At 42.1% G+C, this 16,383-nt stretch overlaps 1 protein-coding gene across 3 annotated transcripts in view; it reads left to right on the top strand.

Moving 5' to 3' along the window:
• Positions 1 to 16,383, top strand: part of PPP1R12A (protein phosphatase 1 regulatory subunit 12A) — a 178,786-nt gene that overhangs the window by 63,896 nt on the left and 98,507 nt on the right. For all 3 annotated transcript variants that reach the window (XM_039362939.1, XM_039362940.1, XM_039362938.1), the window contains exon 2: positions 3,025 to 3,155. In XM_039362939.1, coding sequence (XP_039218873.1) covers positions 3,025 to 3,155 — 131 coding nt within the window. The remainder of the gene's footprint in view (positions 1 to 3,024; positions 3,156 to 16,383) is intronic.

The raw sequence follows: 16,383 nt of genomic DNA, 5'->3' as shown, positions 1-16,383 counted from the left end.
CACTTTAAAAGTATGTTGCTGGTTTTGTTTCTCTGGGCATTTTAATTGTACATACAGGTGGTCCTTAACTTACAACCACAATTGAACTGAAATTTTTTGTTGCTAAGCAAGATAGTTGTTAAGTGAATTTTACGGCCGTTCTTGCCACAGTTGTTAAATGAATCGCTGCAGTTAAGTTAGTAACATGATTGTTAAATGAATCTGGCTTCCCCATTGACTTTGCATATCAGGAATTTGCAAAAGGTGATTATATGACACTGAAACACTGCAGCCCTCATAAATACATGTGCCAAGTGTCCGAATTTTGATCACACGACACTTTTTCAGTGCCTTTGTAGCTTCAAGTAGTCACTAAATAAATGGTTGTAAGTGGAGGATAATCATGTTTGTGATATGATATGATTAGAATTACTTCATGGTTTTTCACTATCCAAATAAACCAGAAAGTTGTGTTTTAAATGAGATTTGAATATTTTGATTTGCAAGGCTAGGTGTTGTCATAAGCTGAGTTCCTGGGCTAGGATGACAAAAGTATGCTTACAGACATTTAAAGCAAACAAATAGAAAACAAAATTAGGGAAACTGCTTTAAAGAATTACTTGTCAGTTGTGTGAAATTCAAATCATGGATTCTTAACTATGGTTATTAAAAGTTATAGTTTAGTTTGAATCTTGAATTGATGGTTTAAAGGCAAAGAAACTTGTGATTTCTGACTTAATTTTTAAACGTAGCTTAATTATTTTGATAAAGGTTGGCAATAAACATGAAATATTTATTAAGCAAATTTAAATAGCTGCCCATCTATCAAAATGAACTCTGGGTGCACAATTGCAAAAATTGATGCCTTTTTTTCTCTCTGAGTAAATTAATTGTATAGAGTTTGTCATTTTCTTCACAAAAAGTTTTTGTCATTATTTCAAAAGAATTGCTCATTCCCTAAATCAAGCATTGAGATTGCTAGAGGCAATAGATTCATTGTGTGCCACTAGTTTAGGCAATTTGGGGGGTCCTGAAGACATTAGGATGAGAAGATAACAGTTTAACATACAACATTGTTGGATACCTGCTTTAACTTTAACTGAAGGGCTAAAGAACAAATAATTTCATTTAGTGTGTTTTCTAGTTACGTATTTTGCAGGCACTGATTTTGATAGTCATAAGTCTTTTACTTTAAAGAATTCCTTTGTGAAGTTTGTGTCTGCCTGTTTATCTGTCTATCTCAGTGCTTTTCACAGTACACAGTGAAAATGCCAACACTAGAAGTTGGAATATGTAGCTGTTGTTGGAGAATTGTGTTGGCCAGTATCTGGACACAGACTCCTCACATTAAAATATTTAAATATCTGTACTGAAATCTACAAAATTCTTAGTTTTGTTTTACAAAAAATAAAAAATGCCAAATACAATGAAAGCTGGAAATCTTTTTAGATTTAGAGCAATTTAAAAAATAGGATGAAGGACTTGCCAAATACTCTCGTTGTTGATCTTTATGTAATAAGGGGGGAAAAAAAGTAAAATAGAATTTCAGAATTTGCTGAATACAATGGTGCAGATGTAGAAGATTTGAAAAAATGAAATTTTAAGACAAGACACGACATCTTATTTAAAAGCTGGTTAAGTTATTTTATTAACTTTAAAATTTAAATTTGATTTAAATTCCCTGAAGGAAACTTGACTAAGAACACAGATTTATTATTTTACTTGGGTGCCGCTAATTTGGTATGGTGTCCTTTAGTATGTGTTGCTTTCTCTTACTGAGTGATGGCTTAAATCTGAACATCTTTCTTTTAAAATCTGTAAATTGCCCAGAGTCACTTAGATAGTGAGATGGGGTTTTGTGAACTTAATAAATAAATAAAAATAAAAATTAGTTATAGAATCTGTTTTTTTGTTTCTTGTCGACTTGTCAAAAAGTGAAGAATATTAGGAGAAAAGATATAATGGATAGATTATTTGAATAAAGCTTATTTATGTCCAGATTTAGATAATTTAATCTTACTCTCTCACGTATATTACGAAGTGGAAGATCCCAAAGGTGCTTTTTCAAGAGGCAACTAGACTTTCTTGTTTTTCTTTGAAGATGATTCGCTTCTCATCCAAGAAGCTTCTTCAGCTCTGACTGGATTTATATCCCTTGCAGATAGCTGGTCATTTGCATTCTTTTAGAGAGTCGTTGAGGCCACTTGGATGTTTGTCTGTGTCCTCAGGATCATCTGAGTAGTGCAAATGGGTGTGGAGCCTTCTTAGAACTGCTTGTGGAGCTGCGTTTTCTGCTGTGTTCCTTTAGTCTATCATTTGCGCTTCTGTTTGAGATGGAGACAACACTGACTCATCCTCAGCAGCCTGCGTCTATGTTCAACAGTGAAGTGACACAGAGCAGGAAATACCCTGCAGAAAATATCCTGCAGAAAACACAGCTCCACAACACAGTCCTTTCAGCAGTTCCAAGAAGGTTCCACATCCATTTGCACTACTCAGTTGACCCTTGAGGGCACCTATAAACTTCCAAGTGGCCTAAACGACTCTCTAAAAGAATGCAAATGACCAGCTGTCTGCAAGGAATATAAATACTTCCATTCCCCACCAACCAGGCACAGTTGAAGAAGTTTCTTGGATGAGAAGCAAAATGTCTTCAGAGAAAAAGAAGAAAGTCCAGTTGCCTCTTGAAAAAGCACCTTTGGGACAACCATGACCTGGATGACTGAGAATTACAAAGTGGAGACTTTTTCCAGAATATTTTAAAGTTCTAAAGTTGCTATTGAGTTAACAGAAATTACCAGTCAATTACATATAAAAATAAGTGGCAGGTTTCAAACTGAACTGGAACTAGCAAGTCTTTTTTTAAAAAATCAGAACAAATAAAAGGAAGCATAGATGAATTCATGCATCATGCATCAATATGCTATATGTGTAAACAACTGCTTATTTCACTTCTTTAGTGATAGACAAAACTCATTTTTCTGTTTTTAGAGTGATATTTGGCAAATCTCTTGTACAACTTTAACCATTTTTCTCTGTTTATAGGCTTGCATAGATGATAACATAGATATGGTGAAATTTCTTGTGGAAAATGGAGCCAGCATTAATCAACCTGACAATGAAGGCTGGATACCTCTACATGCGGCTGCTTCTTGTGGATATCTTGATATAGCAGAGTAAGAAAGTTCATCTTTATTTGATATAACTTTCTAAATGTCTGGTGGGCTTTTAACACAGCGAATATCAGTTAAGAGTTAACACAAAAAATATCCCAGCAGTCTGTCATGTATGAAAATTTGGGTCTTTATAGCAAGAAAACAAAGCATTTCCCCCCCTCCCCTGAGCATAGAGATAAAAAATACAATTGAAAATTTATATTTCTATGTTTGCAATGAATAACCAGATAACAATAGTTTCTTATACCTGAGGAATTTTGTATTATAGAAATGAATTTTATGCTGTTTGTTTTCTTATACACTAAGAAGGTACTGCTGTTAATTCTTATATTAATGGAATCTGATTATAACTAGATTTAAGGAAGAAGCTATTGGACAGACAAGGAATGTGAGGTCTGAAATAGCTTTGCACAAAGTTTAAGTTTCTGTGTTGTTTTTGCGTTGGCTATCCATATGAAGAAGAATGGGTTGAGAAAGACAAAGTTTCTAAGCACCTGACCTCTTACATTTCATACAGTAAACTAAGAACCTGTTTGTCCTTAAAAGGAATTGATCCTAGCAGTTTTCTTTTTCATTCTCTACTTCATGTTTCAGAATACTATTTGAGCAAGCATATTTATAAGGATGGCATTTTAGCAGCTGTAAAGTTCAGCTGCAATGGAAAATATTGAAACTTACAGATAAAGATATTCTAAATTATTTCTTTTTCCAATTATTATTTTGAAATAGGCCCATAATCTTTATTTTGATTAAAACAGTTGGACTTGGGGCTGCTCTCATTTCTTGATTTGATTTTGGTGATATAAATAGCCCTGTACTTACGACCATTAATTTAGCAACTATTTGAAGTTAAGATGGTACTGAAAAAAGTGACTTCCAACCAGTCTTCACACTTGTGTCTATCACAGTGTTCCTGCAATCACATAATCCAAATTTGGATACAACATCTTAGGATCACATGATTGCCATTTGCAGTCTTCCCAGCTGGTTCATGACAATCAAAGTCAATGAGGGAAGGCAGATTTGTTTAATGACCATGGTTCACATAACAACTGTGGCAGAAAGGCCATAGAATTGGGTATGACTCACTTGCCTTGCTTAGTTCCAGTCCTAATTGTGGTTGTAAATTGACGACCATCTGTATTTATTTCATGCTGTTTGATAAAAGAGAATAAAGCTCTTTAACTGGTTTAATGCCATGTTTCAATTAATGTACGTATTCTAAACTATTGCTGCAATGGAGTGAATGAATACCATATTATAGTTTCATTTAATTTGAATATGAGTAGAATATATAGATCAGTTCATTTGCAGATTCCTTCTGGAAATATGTCACATGCTCTACGATAATCTGAGGCCCTAGTAATATAAGCTAATTCTATTACGATTGGAAATCTGGAGCACAGTTGTGGGGAAAACCCGATTTAGGATTTTTATGCAAGTATATAATTTTCGTTTACCCTGGGTGGGAAATAAAATATGATACTGATACATTGGACAGACCATGTTTGAAAAATTGTTATTTCTTTTAAGGATGTTATCGATATTATTAAAGGATAGTCGAGACAAACAATTTTAAACATGGATAGGAGCTTATCTGGAGAAAGATGTAGGGATCTAATATGAGAACCTTTCTTTTATCAGTCAAACATGATTAATTTCAAATGGTTATATGTTACTTAAATGCCAGTTTTAATGAACTAAAACATTTGATACTAATTATTGAGTATTCATTCAAATTGGGTACTTTTCCAGAAAGATTTAGATTTATCTCTTTTTTGTGACAGTTAAAAACACATCTGCTTGGAAAAATACAAAATAATAGGACCACTCTGAGGTTATGTTACCATAGTTGACATTAATTTTATAATCTTACAATGTTTTTTAGCAGCGGTTCTGAACCTGTGAGACACGACCCTTTTGGGGGTCGCACGAGCCATTCACAGGGGTCACCTAAGACCATCGGAAAACACATATTTCTGATAGTCTTAGGCAGGGCTTGTCAACAGCCTTCTCTCCCTCCCCCACTCCACTCCACCTCACTTGTTTGTGGAAAATATGCTGCTTGGCGGCAGTCTGCACGAACTCTACCAATGTGCCCTGCAGGGGGCGCATAAAGAGCGCAGGTGCAGAGCAAGGCCCCGCCCTCCCTAGAGACTCATTGTGCAGCAACCGGATTGACTTCTTCTCGTGCACGCAGGTCAGCGAAGGGGAGGCCGCCGCAGCACCCAACTCCTGCGCCCGTCAGCTGGCGACCCCCGAACTTGTGCCAGCTGACGCAAGAGGGAGAGAAGGAGGAAGGGACTCTTCCTCCTCTCCTAAGCTTCAAAGCCGATCAGCTTCCCAAGGGCGCCACAATCCTCATGAAAGTGGGGGAGGGGGGGAGAAGCAAAGGAGGCGAGAAAGCTCGTGGCGGGCTCGAAGCAGGACCTGTCAGCATTGGTGACAAGAAATTCCCCACAAACCCAGGGAAGGAGTGGAGAAAAGGAGCCCCCTTTGGGAGGAAACCGCCACCTTCTTCTCCTTGGCTTTGCGCTCTTCTGTTCCTCAGCAGCCAGGCTGGCAAGCCTCTCCTGGCTGGAACTTCCTTTCCTTCCCTCCCTCTTGGTCTCTTCCTCCTTCCCTCCCTCTCTCCCCTTGTCCCTTCCTTCCTTCCTTCCTTTCCTTCGCCTCCCTCCTTCCTTCCCTCTCTCCCCTTGTCCCTTCCTTCCTTCCTTCCCTTCCTTCACCTCCCTTTTTGTCCCTCCTTCCCCCCCTCTCTCCCCTTGTCCCTTCCTTCCTTCCTTCCTTCCTTCCTTCCTTTCCTTTGCCTCCCTTTTTGTCCCTCCTTCCCTCCCTCTCTCCCCTTGTCCCTTCCTTCCTTTCCTTTGCCTCCCTCTTTGTCCCTCCTTCCCTCCCTCTTTCCCCTTGTCCCTTCCGTCCTTCCTTCCTTACCTCTTGTCCAGGATCAGGGCGAACCTCAACAGCTGATCCACGCTTTTGCAGAGCAGCCAAGAAGCAGGTCAGCTGTAGCAGTTCTCCTTGGCTTCTGCCGAGCAAACTTGCTCGAGCTTTGCTAGCTTGCTGATTTAGCAGAAGCGTGAATCAGCTGTAGCCTGGCGCTGATCCTGGGGCTTCTGCTAACTTAGCAAGTGGCTTGTTTTTGGGCGAAGTTGAGCAAGTGAGATGGGCGGAGCTCTTCCCTGCCTCTGGCAGCCTGTCCCCCTCCCCTTGTCCCTTCCTGGGCACGGAAGGGGGGAGGAAGGAAGGGACGAAGAGGGAGGGAAGTAAGGGACAATGAGAGAGGGAAGGAACAATGGAAGGGAGGGAAGGAAGGGACAAAGAGGGAGGGAAGGAAGGGAAGGAAAGAAGGAAGGGACAATGGGAAAGAGGAAGGGAAGGAGGAAGAGACTAAGGGAGGTGAAGGAAAGGAAGGAAGGAAGGGACAATGGGAAAGAGGGAGGGAAGGAGGAAGAGACTAAGAAGGAGGTGAAGAAAAGGAAGGAAAGAAGGAAGGGAGGGACAAGGGGAGAGAAGGGAGGGAAGGAAGGCAGGCACCCACCCCAGTCCCATCCTAGAGACCCACAGATTCCCCTCCTCCCACAGGCACTCTGCAACCTGAGTGATCAGCTGGCCACACCCCCTGGCCATTGATCACATGACCCTGGGACACTGTGAAAGTCATAAGTATGAATCAGTTGTCAAGCATCCGAATGTAAATCACATGACCCTGGGGATGCTGCAACAATCATAAGTGTGAAAAATGATCATAATTCGCTTTTTCAGTGCTGTTGTAACTTCAAACAGTCACTGAGCGAATTGTTGTAAGTCAAAGACTACCTATACTTTCCCATTTTTTCCTTTTTTTTTTTTTTGGTCAAGTTTTTGATACCCCCCGGCCAGCTGGATGGGGGGTTGGGGGTCACCACAACATGAGGAACTGTATTAAGGGGTCGCGGCATTAGGAAGGTTGAGAACCACTGTTTTATCGTTTAATAGGGACAAAGAATAATGAAAAAAATTCCTTTAAAGCCTTCATATCAGTGTTTTGTATTTTAGAAATGCAGAAGATAGTTATTTTTAGTGGGATGTTTTCACATTTCATAACCAGAGATTTCAAACCAATAGAAGAGAATATTTGTAACTCAGGGATGAAATAAACGGTCCTTGGTATTATCTGAATTTGTTATTTCCTTACATCAATAACATCATCAGAGATTCAAAGCATTTCATAATGGTTTAAAATTTCTGGAAACTTTGTGTCTCTAGTTATTCCTCTACGGGGAATAGGTTCCCTTTCTGTTGTATTTCTGTCGTGCTATAGAAATGTTTTTTCATAGGCCTTGAAATGTTAAATTCCTGAGCCTGATTTATCTGATAAGACATAACAACTTCTGAGACTTCCGGTGGATCTGCACGCGCGATGGCGGCTACTTTGTAGCCGTCCTCCTGGGTAAGTGTTTGAATCGCTATGAACAGCGAGCATCAGCTGTTCAGCGGTTCAAAATCCCCCTCCCGGGCAAAGGGGGGGGAAGAGGGTTGTCTGAATAGTGGTAGAGCCTCTTATGCACCCCCAAGGCTTTTTGGGGGTGTGTGTGAAAAGAGTGCTTCCACGGAGTTCAGACTGTCTCCGCTTCCCAGCTGCTTTTGTCCCTAGGGACAAAACAAGCTGCTGCAACCACCTCCGCGATTAAAGTGAACTGGTGAGTTTTTCTTAGAGACGGACAGAGCTGAGTAGAGGATTTAGCTTTTGCTTTCTTTGATTTTATTTGGATTTTAAGTTTAAAGACTTACTTTTACTTTTATATTCCCTTTTATTTATTTATTTATTTATTTATTTATTTTTCCTTTGTTGAAAGGGAAAGTAAAATGGCGATCGGCAGGCTTTTCAGTGTTTTTTTTCCCTTCCTTTTTTTTTAATGACTAGAACGGAATGTAGACTTGATTATTTATAATGATGTTTTGATGTTGGGTTTGGATTTTAGAAGCATTATTATTTTTGTTTAACTTCTTTGTTTTGTTTTTTGTACTTTTAAAAGTACTTTTAAAAAATGGAATGGATTTTTTCTATTTAATCTTTTTTTTTCTTCTTCCTTTTTCCTTTTTTTAAACTCCTTTCTTTTTATTATAATGATCTCCTTTTGAAGGATTTTTTGATTTTTTGGAGTTAATCTCTTTTTCTTTTGCTTAATCTTTGTAATTTTTAAGAAGGAATAATTTTTTTTTTAAGATGGCTCCAAAGCGTCCAGCAATTCCTACAGTTCCTAAGGTGGTTTCTTCTTCGGTGTTATCATCAGCACAACAACCTAAATCAATAGCTTCACCCTCTTCCTTGGTACAGCCAATAATGGTGAAGGACTTGCAAGGTATGATGGAAAATGTTATATCCCAAATTAGGGGAGAAATGAAAGAAATTTTAGAGGAAAATAATAAGATTTTGAGGCAAGAGATAGTTTTGGCTTTAAAAGGAGTTGCCTCTGTTCTTGAAAAGCTGAACTCTTGCGTAGAAGAGGTAGTAGAAAAAGTGGAATTGATGGAGGGAAAATTTGAAAGCATGGAAAAAGAGATGGAAAATTTTCAAGTTGAGATTCTAATGTTTCAATATAGACAAATGGAATATACTTTAAGAATCAGAGGTTTGAGAGAGTGTGCAAGGAGATCTGAGAAAGATGGTTGCAAAGGACTTTGCTGTGATTTTGAATAAAGAAAAAGAGGAAATATTTAGTGAAATTGAAAAATCATTTAGAGTTAATTCTGTGGTGGCAGAGCAAAAGAATTTGCCAAGAGATGTGGTAATTTACTTTGGGAAAAGATCCCTGCGCAACAAAATTATACAAGCTTTTTATAAGAGGTTTCAAATTGCTTCACAAGATGTTATAATTCTAAAGGAGATCCCATCTAAAAATTTTAAGAAGAAGAAAGGAGTTTGCTTTTTTAGCAGATGAACTTAAAAAGAGACGAATCTTGTTCAGATGGGATGTTCCGACTGGAATGGTGGTGAGTTACCTGGGGATACGTTATACACTTAATACTGTTTCTAAAGCAAAAGACTTTTATACTTCGGTCCTGGGGGTATGTTCATCGCCATCTATTAAGTTTAAAGCTTTGGAAGAAAAGGAAGGTAGAATTGCAGTCTGAAGAGCCTATACTTATGAAAATTGGGAAATCTCAGTTTGAGGGGCCTCAACAAGTTGAGATGGAGGAGCAGAGGATAACCTGTGCAACATATAACTGTAAAGAAAAGGAACAACAGAAGAAGGTCAAGGAAGCCTCACAAGTATTGGTTTCTGAATCTGCGGGAGAAGTAGGATTTATAAATTCTTTGGAGCAACCTTTAAGGGTAGAATTGCAGTCTGAAGAGCCTATATTAATGAAAAATGGGAAATCTCAGTTCGAGGGGCCTCAACAAGTCGAGATGAAGGAGCAGAGGACAACTCGTGCAACATATAATCGTAAAGAAAAAGAGCAACAGAAGAAGGAGTTTAAGGAAGCCTCACAAGTATTGGTTCCTGAGTCTGTGGGAGAATCAGGATTTATAAACTTTTTGGAGCTACCTTTAAGGGCAGATTTCAAAGCACTTCTTTCGAGGTTTATGGATAAGAGAGACTGATAAGAAATGTGTTTACTGTGGATGGAATTGGTTATTGGAGAGAAGATTATGGAGATTGAATGAAAATTTTAGATAAGAAGTTTAAGTTTAAGTACTTAGTATTTAGTCTTAATGGTATAATGAATGTTTATATGTTTATTTTTGTGTTTTAGGATAAAGAAAGAGGGAGAGATTAGATTTTATATTGTAGGTATAGATATTTAAAGAAAGTAATGTTTAAATTTATGTTTTGGAGGGAGTTTATAAAGAATGATGGATAATAATATAAGTATGATATTAGAAAATGTTTAGAGTATACTATAACGTGTTTAATGATTGCAATTATTATTTTTTAGAGAAGATAACCTATTTAATTTAATGTATTTAGATTTGCTTAGGATTTATATGTGTTTTAAGTTTCTTTTTGAGAAATTTTAATTAAGCCTGTACTCAGCTCTGGGAAGGTTGGGGGAGGGTTTGGGAGGTTTGGGGAGGTGGGGGAGGGTATGGGAGGGTGGGGGGGGGGTTTGGGGAAGGGATTTGTTTTGTAAAATTTAAAAACTTTCAATAAAAAAAAGACATAATAACTTCTGCTTTACTTACTAGTTTTATTCAGTTTTGGCTATCCTTATTACCTTGTTACTTTTTATACACTTTCTTCCAACTGAGGCTTGAAATAAATGTCCATAAGCATGCTTTTTAATGCTGCTAGATTATTATCAATTATTCAGTAATTATCAATTATTCAATGAAGTGGGGAATCTTGGCTCATGAGCCAGATTTCCAAATTGGTATTTTCAAGGGTCCTGTCTAGTCTTGCTATCCCTTTATCATCTGTTATAAATATGTGATGTAGGAGAAGTTTAGGATGCCCGGGACAGAAATAGATTCACTCAATTCAACCATATACTTAGATTATGTCTAAATATGTACCATAACAATTAGAAGGAAGGAATTGTTTTAGAGAAAGATTATAAAGGTGGTATATGTTCAACAGCACTGGAAATAAAAGGGATCAGCATGCTTATTTTGCAATGTTGTATATTGCTTGAGTGTTTACATACACTGAACTAAACTTTTTTGTGCAGTAAAGATGGTGTGTGTATAAAGTTATTTTTTATGTAGATGGTATTCAAATTTCATACTAGGTTTGCTGATATGTCTTCTAAAGTTCAGGAATGATCACTTGAAGACTCTTGTTTAAATTGTTATATGATATGTTTATTTATTTTTACAGTATTTATTTTAAGACTGCGTAATTCTATGTGGCATACATCAGATATAGACAATAAATTAATAAAAGGAAATTAACACCAAAAACCTGTATATAAGTGATTGTTTCTTTAACTATTCAGTCGTGGCTGACTCTTGACTACTTTATAGGCAAGTGCTCTCCATGCTACCCTGTCTATTACAGCTTCTTTCAGTTGCAACATGGAGAGCACTTGCCTATAAAGTCACCAAGAACTGGACATGACTGAAGGGTTAAAACAATAAAATACAAATTCTAAAATGTAAAATGGTAGTGAAGCACATAACAAAAAAACCTGGCGGAGGGCTCACAGTAACAGCCTCTACAGTCTGGGAAAAGAGCCTCTTCTCCATTTAGCTTTAGCTTGCCTTAGGCTCCTTGGGGAAGGGGATTTTCGCAGAGAGCCGTTTTTCCTTTTTTCTAGCTGAAATTGGATCTCCCTTTAATTCAATCACTGGGATCAGTGCAGCATGCAGACGGGCTATTGGCCCGACCAGCTGGGCTGCAGGCTCAGAAAAGCCCCTGGCAACCGTCCCATTCTTGGCATGCTCGTCACGGCCGCCATTTTAAAAGCCGAGTGGGGAGTCGTTTTTCGTCAAATATCCCTTATTGGCTTAATTTCCTCCTCAGTCACCCAGTGGAGCGATTTGCTGCCCTTACCCAGGACCTAACTGGCCAAAGGGGACCCTTGTAACTCCTGGTTCTCCGGATCGGCGTTCGTTCTCCCGAGGCGATTTTATACAGCGGCTGCCATTTTAGGCGCTGCTAAAGTCGATCTGAATCCGCCGAGAGAGAGACGGCCAGGATCAAAGTTCATAACAGGGTTGCCTCAACGGCACAGACTTCAAGAGAAGGAGTGCAGTAAGCGGGGGGGGGGGTATTTCTCTCTTCCCCTGCGACTGTCTTTCCGCAGAACTCATCCCGGCCCCTGCATAGGAAATTGGGACCTGAGGCCTTTTTCTGCGTTAACAGCCCTCAGCCTGCGTAGTACTCACAGACTGTTGAGATCAGGCCTCCATATATACAAGGATACTCAATATCCTCAATTTCTGTACAAAGAAAGTCCTTCACAGAGGATAGTCACAACAGCCCAGGCCTCAACAGGGTGCCTTCCTAATTATCGCAACATCAAAGTGTACTGGCTGTGCCTCTTGGCCTTGCCGCCACCACCTAGGCCTAGTACGCTGGCCGTTATCACTGAGGTGATCTTGCCGCCACTAAGTGAGTTACATGTGAGCTGGCTGTCATCACCTCATTTTGCCGCTACAGTAAGCCTTGACCAGTGCGCTGAAGGTGCGTTATCTGGTATTACAGCCATCAGGAGCATTGTAGTTGTTCGAGAGTTCATTAAGTTTGTCCTGCAGCCACCATTTCCTAGAGTACTCGTTGGTTCCAGCATGTTGACATACAGTCACAAATCAGTGCTGTGTTCCTATACCTTGAGGTCCCTCTCAGAACACCACTGAGATATCTCCATTGCGATGGCAGACAATGTGGCACCTCAGACTGCGCACGATGCTCCCGGCACTCCCGTCCAAAAGAAGCGCAAGTCTTCCAAACTGAAGGCTGCGGGAAAGCTTAAGGCCAAGGCCATTTCAGGCAAGAGGCCTTCCAAAGCGGCTGAGAAGAAGGCCAGCAGGAGGCACCAGGCTTTAGAAAAGCAGTTTTCCAAAGCTCAGAAGCAGAACACAAGTGAAACAGGCCATGCCCCCCAATTCCAGCTGAGGGTTCACTTTTTGGCCCACAACTCGCCTCCTCCAGTTCACTTGTCCAACGGGTCTGGTCTGTGGAAGGGGACGCCGGACAGGAGGAGATGTTACCCCTCAGCCAGGGACCACATTATCGGGGGATGAGGAATCATCTCCGGACCCTTACCCTTTTGTAGGCCTATTTGACCCAGCGTTATTCAGATCGCTTCTCCTCAAGGCAAGTACCTCTGCCAAGATCGGTCCTTATCAGGAGCCTCAACTGGGTCCATCCACGAGCGAAGACACAAATCTGCTGTTCTCCGAACCTATTGTTACACAAAGACATATCCCCTGTCCTCCCTTCTTTCTTAATACTATTCAAAAGCAATGGGGAACACCTGACACCCTCCCTACACCGGAGGGGAACAGACAAGAGGCTATTCAATGTCGCCCCTGCCTTGTCAGAACTGCTGGAGGTCCTGGTCATTGATGAACCTCTAACACCATTCTTTTCCTCTTCCACCGTGTCAGGGGACATGGCTGAAACATTGAAGGCAGAGGACAGAAAATCTGAGTTTTCTTTTTGTAGGCCTCGGCATGGTCGGTAAAGACAGCTACATCCACCTCCTTCTTCGCCAGAACCTCTCTTATCTGGCTTCAAGAGCTTCAGGCCATGGTTCCTCCGGATCAAAACCTGGGTAAGTTGGTGGTGGCATCAGAATACATGGTGGACGCGTCACTACACACCGCCATATTCTCATCCCGAGCCATAGCCGCAGGCACCTGTGGCTAAAACAATGGCGAGCGGACGCAATATTAAAGTGGTGCTTAGCGGCCACCCTTTACCGGGGTGGCCAACTATTCGGAGAGGCCCTCACACCTTACCTAATGGAGAACAGGGACAAACGTAAGGTGATGTCCCACCTTACTAGACGGGCAGACGGAAGGTCTAACCCGTACTCCCGCAGCCAGCCCTTTCGATCAGGGTCAGGATTGGAGCAGGCTCAGCCTTCCTGCACCTTTCCTCCCAGACCCGATCACCAATTGGAACGTTCCACCCCTAAGTCCAGACAACAATTCCAGGCCAAGTGGCCCTTTCGGGGCATGGGAGGCCGTCCCTTCAGAAGAACCAAGTGATTTCAGGGAGGCTTCCCCCATAGGTGGCAGATTGACTCTCTTTGTTCACAAATGGGAGACCACCACCACAGATGCCTGTGTGCTCAACAACATCAGGTGCGGCCTGTCCATGAAATTTTTATCCAACCCTCCAGAATGTTTCCTTACTTACTCAACTCCAAAAAATCTGGTCAAGATGAGCCTCATGAACAAGGCCATTCGACACCTCTTGAAGATAAGGGCCATAGAACCAGTACTGGTTTGACAACTGGAAAGGGGTTTCTACTCCATCCTCTTCATGGTCCCAAAGGCCTCGGGAGGATGGATGGCAATACTCGATCAAAAGGGGCTGAATTCTCATCTTGTCTACAAAAAATTCAAGATGCTAACGTTCCAGTCTGTTCTGGCCAGCATCAGAAGGGACAACTTTCTGATGTCTATTGACCTCATGGAAACATATCTGCATATCCCCATCCTTCCCAGCCATCAGACGTTCCTCAAGTTCTGTTACACAAACCACCATTATCAATACAGAGCCCTACTGTTCGATCTCTTGTCTGCTCCAAGAGTATTTACAAAGATCTTGGCAGCACTGGCTGTTCACCTGAGGCTAGTCCCAGTACGCATCCAATGTTACCTGGACGACATCCTCATCTAGTCCCCCTTGATTCAGGCGGCTCAGTCAGACCTGCCCTTATCTATCAGGACCCTCCAAGACCACGGGTTCTCGGTGAATTTCCAGAAGAGCCAGATAGATCCCTCAACTCGCCTCCTTCACCTGGGTGCGATAATAGATACAAGACAATGCAAGGTCTTTCTATCGCGGGACTGCCATGACAGTATCCGAACCCTGGTCCTCTGGGTCCAAAGGGAGCATGTAGTTACACTGGCCACCCTTTCCTAATTGTTAGGGAAGATGGTTTCTTGCATGGCGATAGTGCCATGGGCCAGACTACATTCCAGGAACCTGCAATGGTTTTTGCTCCCGTTTCAGAGACTGGGTACCAGCTCCTCCAACCAGAGGGTAAGGGTCCCCTTTCAAACCCTAAAATCCCTCCAATGGTGGACCTCCCCAGCGGTAGCCAGAGGCTCATTGTTCAAGGAGCCAGTCCAGCTTACCCTGACTACGGACACTGGTCTGTTTGGCTGGGGAGCGCACACACAGTCTCAGTTGGCTCAGGGACGGTGGTCCCGGTCAGACCTGAAGCACAACATAAACTGGTTGGAGCTCAGAGCCATACATCTGGCCCTATGCCACTTCAACCACAAAGTGGCAGGACAACATGTTCTAGTCCTCACGGACAATGTGGTAGCGAAAGCCCATATGAACTTGCAAGGGGGTGCCCGATCCAGGTCCCTCATGGCTGAGGCTCAGTTGTTGGGCTCTTGGGCAGAGACCAACCTCTCCTCCCTCAGGGCAGAGCACATCTCGGGAGAGGCAAATCAGCAGGCGGACTTCTTAAGCAGGTCGACAGTGGATCACTCCGAGTGGCAACTGCATCCCGATCTCTTCACGGAGACATCGGAGAGGTTCAGCCACCCGGTACTGGACTTGTTCACCTCTCCAGCAAATTCCCAGCTTCCGAGGTTCTTTTCCAGGTTCCCATCTCCAGGAGCAGAGAAGGTAGGTGCCCTCCGCAGCCCATGGCCTGAGGACCTGCTGTATGCCTTTCCTACTCTCCCTCTGATCCCGGCAGTCATCCAGAAGATACTGCAGGAATGGGCAGAGGTGATATTGGTTGCTCCACACTGGCCAAGACGGCCGTGGTTTGCCGACCTCGTGGGTCTTTCCATCTCCCCTGTGGAGGATTCCTCCAGGTCGCATTGCACTCAGTCAGGGGACTCTGCAACATCCAGAACCCCAGTGACTCCAATTAACTGCCTGGCACTTGAACGGCAGCTCCTGACCCTGGAGTCCTATTTGACGAGTGTAATCACCGTGATTTAGGCATCCAGGCATCCCACAACAAACAGGATTTACGACTCTACGTGGAGGAACTTTTGTCACTAGTGCGCCAAGAACCAACTTGATCTTTCGGCCATTACCATCCTGAGAATCCTGGAATACTTATTGGAAGGGCTCAACAAGGGCGTGGCGCCCAATACTATCCGCAGGCAGGTGGCGGCTCTATCCACGGTGCTTGCATGTGACAATTCAATGCCATTGGCTCAGCACCCCATGATGCATGCTTTCATCAAGGGAGCGACTAACACCAAACTGCCTGTGGTTCATCGATATGCCTCTTGGGAACTGCCGCGGGTTTTACAGTCCTTTACTTCACCACCATTTGAGCCCATCAAGACCTGTACACTGCGGCTCTTAACCATGAAGATAGCCTTCCTGATAGCCGTCATATCGGCTAGACGCATGTCAGAACTGGCAGCTCTCTCTGTCATAGAGGATCTATGCATTTTTCATAATGACAGGGTGGTCCTTCGATTGGATCCATCATTTATTCCTAAAATGAATACCTTGTTCCACACGATGCAGGAGGTGATCCTGCCAGATTTTTGTCCTCGTCCATCTCATGATTTAGAATGCCAATGGCACACCTTGGATGTTCGCAGGGCATTAGGCCATTACATCAAGTAGACTTCAGCCTT

This window comes from Crotalus tigris, unplaced genomic scaffold (genome assembly GCF_016545835.1).
Source record: "Crotalus tigris isolate CLP2741 ecotype Arizona unplaced genomic scaffold, ASM1654583v1 scf7180000019496.3020429, whole genome shotgun sequence".
In the NCBI taxonomy this organism is placed as follows: domain Eukaryota; kingdom Metazoa; phylum Chordata; class Lepidosauria; order Squamata; family Viperidae; genus Crotalus; species Crotalus tigris.
Note: the sequence above shows the minus strand (reverse complement) of the source record. Positions and strands in the feature narration are given on the sequence as shown.